At 37.8% G+C, this 7647-nt stretch overlaps 1 protein-coding gene across 1 annotated transcript; it reads right to left on the bottom strand.

Annotated features, from left to right (window-relative positions):
- Positions 1–2095: 2095 nt before the first annotated feature.
- On the bottom strand, positions 2096–7327 carry LOC133986285 (calcium/calmodulin-dependent protein kinase type 1D-like). The gene is made up of 10 exons (XM_062426112.1): positions 7280–7327; positions 6935–7063; positions 6426–6516; positions 5400–5500; positions 4771–4854; positions 4484–4545; positions 4263–4355; positions 3735–3789; positions 3306–3494; positions 2096–3146 (listed from the first exon to the last, which is right to left on the bottom strand). The coding sequence occupies exons 2-10, from the start codon at positions 7046–7048 to the stop codon at positions 2328–2330; spliced, it is 1608 nt and encodes a 535-aa protein (XP_062282096.1). The 5' UTR covers positions 7049–7063; positions 7280–7327; the 3' UTR covers positions 2096–2327.
- Between the last annotated feature and the right edge of the window lie 320 nt (positions 7328–7647).

The following is a 7647-nucleotide window of genomic DNA, read 5'->3' as shown; positions in this document are numbered from 1 at the left end:
CTGTGGAGATCAGAATCAGCTGTTGGGGAAAACTGCTGGAGGTAGACTCTGCCTATAATTATCTTTAATAAAGATAATTGGCTCCTTAGATGTGTGACATAGAAAATCCTGCCTGACTGTTTTTGATACTGTACTTGGTACACAACAGTTTCAAAGTGGAAATGCTCAACAATGGTGTTGCCTGTTTACAGTATTTCACTCCTGATAAATCTTGGACAATGTTTAATATCTGTATAAATGACAGAAAATCATAAAAAAGCACAATGTTTTCTCTTTAATATCTCAGGCTGTCAGAATGTACCACTAGGCTTTTTTCTTTGTGTAAAAAAGCAAACAAACTTTATATATGTTAAATGATGAGATGCAGGAAACTCGTCCTTTTTGGTTCTGAAACAGAAAGTATGACATATTATTTACAAAGTAGACTATATATGTCACGCCCACTCTGTGTACAGTAGCTCATGGGTGTGGGTACAAGCTTGTATTGTTGTTATTACTTTCACTTCTGGTTTGCCTTTTAGGTTAAGTTATTTATGGAAGTTATTTTATTTCGTGAACCCTTGAAGAGTGATTAGTTTTCTTATCTTGCTCAGCTCCACCCATGACTCCACACCTGCATGCCAGACCGCCTACAGACCACAAAAGTATGTCATCACTTTTTCTGAATCATAAGTCACTGCAAGAGCAGAAAACCATGACCTATTCCCAAGTCCTGCAGCATAATGGCTGATAGTACTCTCTAAAAATGTTGAATGCATTCTGTAGAGAATACACACTGAAACACATTTGATGTTTTTCAGTGTGTATTGATGAAACACCATGCCAATACACATGGGGAAGGTCCGTGCATGAAGTATAATTCATCTGCATTGTTTACGTTGTATAATGAAAAATCCCATTTTTGGGGGTATTTCCTATTTCATTGTCGTAAGACGTGTAATGCAATTCAGCGCCACAAAGTGTCCGCTTGTTCCTTTATCCAACTTGTACAATGAAAATTGAAAAAGGAAGTTGAGTGCCGCAAACAGCCTTCAAAGTAAAAGTTGGCCGCAGCTGTCAGTTTAAGGAGAGTGAAATTAAATAAATACAATTTGGGCCCAGAAATTATTTTCTGGGCCCAGTATGAGCTACTACATGTTTCATGTGGGTACTGTACAAAGATTAACCATCTCTTCTAATTAAAAGACAGTGTTTAAATACAAAACTGAATCAATGTTGAAACTCCTTCACTCCTCCTAAGGTGAGCGACACTCCTTCCACATAGATAGATAGATAGATAGATAGATAGATAGATAGATAGATAGATAGATAGATAGATAGATAGATAGATAGATAGATAGATAGATAGATAGATTACTCAGTAATAAATGACTAAAAACAGATAAAAACACAGCAGTTATTGCACATAGTTATTGCCTGAGGTGTGAGGTGTCCTGCTGGGGGTTCTCAGTCTGCCTGAGGGGAGTGTCCGGGGTGCGAGGTGTCCTGCTGGACTAAGGACGAAGCCCTGGGGGAGGCCGGTGTATGCTGAGTGATGCTGGAGGAGGTGTGGTGGCTGATCCTGACGCACTGGGTTCTGTTGGTGAGGAAGTCCTTAATCCACCTGCAGAGAAGGTCTCCCAGACCCAGTGTTTGTAGTTTGTCAGTCAGTTTTCTGTGTAGTGGATCTATTGGTCCTGTATGCGAATTGGTGTTGGTTGAGGTCAGGAGGGATGCATGCCTTAATGTGGGGCAGTACCAGTCTCTCGAAGCATTTTCATAATCACCGACGGGAGGGTAATCATTCAGGCTTGTGATGGCTGAGGTTTTGGGTACAGGGATTATGGTGGCAGTTTTCAGAAATCTGCATCACAATCTCACAAGCTCTCTACTCTGGTCCTCTATTGTTTACCTACTGTCTCCCAGCAGCAGTTTATTTATATCATACACAGTGGCAGCAGCAAAGTGTCACCATGTCTGCAACAACACAACAATCCTCAATATACTTAATTTATGGTACAGAGTAATTCATGAAGTTTGAACAATAAATCTTCACTTTTTCAGGTTGCTACTGTAGCAACATGAAACATCAGTAAATGTGTTTTACCAATTAACATTAGAGTACTTTCTTTAATATAATTGTTATTAACAATACATTTAATCATATGACAAGTTAAAAATCATTATAATTTAGTTCATTATTATACAGCATGTAAATATGTTGGCTCCTCATTTGTTATGTCAAAATAGTTAGTCACTTCAAATTGGTGACATTAAACCCTTAGTTTGGGTAACTTCCAGTATCAGTCACATATAAACTTGTAACCAAAGAGAGACTCTAGGTTACATTAATCCATATGTTGCCATTCCAACTCTCTCTCATCCTCAAGTAAAGGGATAGCTGAGATTATGCATTTGAGCTCATCCAAAACTCCCTGCAACTCGTCTGCAGCCTGCCTGATAGACTGGACAAATTTCATGATCTCAGAACGGGTTTTACCATCTGTGTGTTTCTGTCTAATGTGGTGTATCTCTTTAGCGTCCATTGCAATAAAGAAGATATCCACTGCCAGAAATAAGGTAGAAATTGCACCTGTTGCCAGCTCTGCCACACGCACTGCCTTGGATGCTTGTGCTGCAATTTTGCCAATATTTACCACTCGAAGCAGTCGAAACAGTTCAGTAACGCTACCTAAGCCCATACCTACTGTTGGGCCAAACCTTGCCCAGTTTTCTTGATTGAAATTGCTGTCCTCATTGTTAGACGTGTCACGTGAGTAACATCTACCCCTGATCATCTGCAAGCTGTTGCTAATCTCCTGGAGCCACACGGCTACAGCATTAATTTGCTCTTCAAATTCTTTAATGATGCTTTCAATGGCTTTGCGATCAGAAGACTGATTGACCATATTTGTGATATTTGAGACACCTGCAGTGGCCCCACCAGCCACACCCACCCCTACTCCAATCCCAGTGACAACAAGAGAGGCTCCCAAAGTGAAGGGGGCCAGAATAAGGCCCACTATGGATGTAATCCCTCCAACTGCTCCGATCACTCCTCCTGCCAGACTTCCGATAGTGGTGCCCTGGTGCACACGTTCCAAATTATCTGCCACAGCCCTTAGCTTGTTCAACTGAGTCTGAAGGTGCTCTGCAGTTGTTTTGCTCTGTCCAAGAAAACATAGTCGGTGTCAGAGACAGATACATAAGTTCCAGTTGATCATGAAACATACAATTTATATGTAAGGTCACATATGTATTCTGTAGGATTTTTTTATACATGGGGAAGAGGTTAGCTCAATTGTGTAATTCTTTAAGTGTCAAACCTTTTTTGACAGACATGTTATTGTAAGTGGATGCGCCAAAATCTCACAGGCTGTTGGTCTTGAGTGAGGGTCTCTATTCAATATGTCCCTCAAGAGTTCACAGAACTCTGATGAGTACTGGTCTGGGAGAGATGGGTAAGGACCACTAATAATCTTGGAGATGAGCTTGCCGGTGGTCTCTGCAGAGAACTGAAGATGAATTATTGATAGGAAAACATTTAATGCAAAGCAGTAACAGATTACGTATGTTCATTAAATAGTAAGGACATTTTTGTTGTATATCATGTCATTGCAGTTTGTTATCACAAATATTGAAGAGTGCTAATTAGCCACTGTTACCATGTTAACATGCTAAAGTAAGATGCTGAACATGGTCAACATGATACCTATTCATTTTTCTGATGACATTTAGATCTCTTGGTTACTTACTGCAAATTGTTGAGTACAAAGCTCATGAAGGATGCATCCCATTGACCAAATTTCACTATAAATGAAGAAAGTATTATTATTAAGAAAACATCATATGTTCTACTGAGTTGTCTATTGTGAAGCATGTTGAGATTTAGTTGGCTTTGATGGAACTGTAAGTAATATTAAATAAACCTATGAATTGCATAACATTAATCAATTTTTGGCCACTAAGGGGCAGAAAACTGTTAAAACATGTGGACACCGCAACTTCAGAGAAAGTAGTAAAAAAACTTATTAAAGAACAGAAATTATATAATTATCAGCTGGTGACATGATTTTCCCGTACAGGCTGTATTGAAAGTTAGCTTAAAGTTAGATGTTGACCAGCTGGACTCTTAACATTTGATGTTAGTTCTCTCTGATCATAGATGATGATAATCTGCTGTCAATGAATGATGAAGAGGTCATTGATCAGAGGTGGCACAGATAGTTAACAGTGGGCTGGAAGCTTATGTAAATGTTGTAATTTGGTGTGAAGCACTTTACCTTTTAGCATCATATGTTTCCTCTGTGAAGACTTCTGGTGCCGAATAGTTAATTACTTCATTTCCGACAGTATCCAAATGAGTGTTGTTTGAACTGTGTAAGCAACGAATGCAATACAGCATTTAATTATGCATTTGTAGTTTATATACAGTATATATATACAAAGTATATATATATATATGTATATATGTGTGTGTTATTGAAGTGTGAGGATACAGTACCTTCCCTGGATTTTTCCAAATCCACTCACCAGCAGTGTCCCAGATTTTGAAAAGAAAATGTTCTGTAAATGAAGAAAAAGTAAAACTGTAACTGGCCTCAATACAGTGATTTTTGACTGAAGACAGTGTGTTCTGTCAGTGAAGACAGTGTCACTGAAGACAGTGTTTTTATGTTAATAAAGAATCCTTTTTTTAATAATTACCTATTTGTTGATTTAATATTAACAGTTTGGTGCTCTATATTATGTTTTTTAATGTCATGTAATATTTATTAATGTGTGCTGTACCTCTGGTGTCAGAGCTCTGTGCAGCAAGCCCTTTTCATGAATGGTTCTCAGTGCCATACACATTTCTACAGTCCAGCTAAGTGCCTGCAAAACAAATCAAGGTACTATGTTAAAAAAACCCAAATAAACAAACAAAAAAGCACAATTCGTCCTTACTCCCTCCTTCCATAGGATCCAGCTGTGCCACACCCCCGTCAGTCTGTAGTGTTCACTTGATACATATTAGAAGGTGAGAGTCATCTTGCACTTTATTTTTAGCAGCCACAGTAGTAGACTCAGCTTCTTCTCTAAAGACATCAGTTGTCATTGTCTATTCGTTCTATTGGGTGTTGGTGTTGTCTTTATGAAACAGGGTTTCTGGGTCGTACAACACTGTTCTTCACTTTTGGAGTCTATCATCATCCATGTTGACAAAGCGCAGCCGACTCAACAGTGACTTCTGTCTTTCTGTAACTGTTGACATCATAATCAGAACAAGCCCCCAACCCCACTACCCCCTTGCATGTGGAAAACAGCCATGTCATGTGTGGCTCAGGGAACCAGGTCATGACAGTGGATTGTCTCCAACAGCTGTGACAGAGCTGGTGTGCGACACAGCTGGATTCTGTGGACATGGTGCATTTGAGTACCTCAAACTCTTGCAGAAATTCACCCTTTTCTTTGAGCTTTTCTGCAAGGCTCCCTCCCTGACAGTAGTCCATCACTACATAGTAAGTGTTCTGATCTTCATCTTTATGAAAAAAGGAAAATTAAATATGTTAGTATTTTCAAAGTAATCATATACAGTACTGTGCAAAAGTCTGAGGCCACCACCATCATACAAACAGAAAATATAGGAAATATGTACACAAATTTAACATTAATTATTAAATATTATTATTAATTGAGGCTCCATTTCATTTACACTTAAGAGAGCATATTGTTCAAGTGTAAAGGGAGGTCTGAATACTTACACACTTTTGCCTATAGAAGCTGTTTTCTTTTCTGTTTTTTAATACTGCATACATATTTTTTGGTTGTATTCTAATAAAGAGACTGATAAATAAGTTTAAATGGTCATTATAGCATTGCTAAAACAACAAATCTAATGTAAAAGACTTGTCAGAGAGGACTGTATGTCTTTGGCCCCCATTATCTGTAAATAGCAGGACAATCTTTCATATTCAGTTAAAAATCTGACATTTCCACATCATCTTTTTCAGCTTATACCTCAACGTCCCTCATCACTTTGTCTATAGTCAAAGTCTGTGTGTGTGTGTGTGTGTGTGTGTGTGTGTGTGTGTGTGTGTGTGTGTGTGTGTGTGTGTGTGTGTGTGTGTGTGTGGTAGCCAGGCAGCTCCCTCTCCCTTAGCTTATGCACTAGTAATGTTAGAGTTTTTATTTTCTGTATACGTTGTTCTTAGATAGCCTGGTAGTATGTTTTTCCTGTTTCCTTTGAGGTCAACATTTTTGTTACCTTTGTTACACAAAATGAATCTTTGTTAAATAAAATCCCTTTCTTTTGTTTCATATGGGACAACACATAACACCACTCATAACACCACAACACACATATGCTCTGGCAGAGGCCCTGGGGCCATCACAACACAATCATATTACATTTTGCAACAATTTCAGAAGACCATTAAACGTAAAGCAGATATCGCAAGACTTACCTTCAAAAGAATTCTTGGTGTTCATAATATGAGGATGTGTTATTGTCTTGAGGATTTCTATCTCTGCGATGAATTCCGCATCTGTGGAAATCTGTAGAAAAAAATAGCAGTGAGTAAGAACGGTCTGGCAGAGGTACCTGTTAGTTTGTTTTTTCAGTAGGATTTACTTTTCCATCAGTATAATTTATTTTTCATAAGCATTATTTTCATCTTAGGCATTCATGGTATATTTTACTTTAGCATTCTGTTTATCTCCCAGTCACTCTCATCAGTGAGTAACTTGGTATACCAAAAACTCCTCTTATGGCTTTGTTTTGATGCTTATTTAGTGCATTCTGGTAATGGGCAAGTTCCACTTTTGCTTACACAAAACAGAATAATTTATTTCATGCATTTTTCATTTATTTTGAACAAAATGTGCTAATTGGGAGAATCTGATTTAGGCTTTGATTTGGTTTTATGCTGAATGGGCAAACCTGGTTATACTCATATGTTTGTGTCTCACTTACTTTGAGTTTTCTTATGAGATATCTGTCACTGTTCTTTGTGGCTACAACACCATTGTCTGTTTCACTTTCTATTTTGTAGCCGTTCTTCTCAAGTGTGCTCTGTTCTTGTCCCATTTTTGTTGTAATCGCCTAATGAACCAAACACACACACACACACACACAAAAGAGCTAAATATTGCTAAATATATCAGACATGTAATAAATTGATATTGCAATATACAACTGGTTAACAATCATTTTTGGCATTATCATTTAGTCTAAATAGTTAATCATGTTACTTGTTACTCTAAAACTGTAAAACAATTACATATAATATTAAAATTAAAGTTGAATGTAAAAACTTACTTTGCGGTTGCTGTAGACAAGTAGAAATGCAGCCAAGTCAGAATAGCTCCTGGCTGTATTGAGCAATTCAGCAGTTTAATAATTAACTTTTATTGACAAAGGGCAGGTTTGCTGAACACAGTGGCTCTATCAGTAACACAATTAAACTGACACATGTAAGCACCTGCCCAGTAGTGTTTTTCACTTCAGTGAGAATAAACACTTGTTTTGAATAAAGACATAATGATGTAACATAAGATTATTCCACTAATAAGATTCATTCAGTTATTCACCCCTCTCTTTGAAGGCACTGGGTTTCAAGACCAAAGGAAAAAGTTTTCTCATGTTGTATTTTAGGGTTTACATTTATATGACAAACTGGTGACAGC

Source organism: Scomber scombrus, chromosome 9 (assembly GCF_963691925.1).
Source record: "Scomber scombrus chromosome 9, fScoSco1.1, whole genome shotgun sequence".
Classification (NCBI taxonomy): domain Eukaryota; kingdom Metazoa; phylum Chordata; class Actinopteri; order Scombriformes; family Scombridae; genus Scomber; species Scomber scombrus.
The sequence above is the reverse complement of the archived record's forward strand: the minus strand, read 5'-3'. Positions and strand labels throughout refer to the sequence as shown.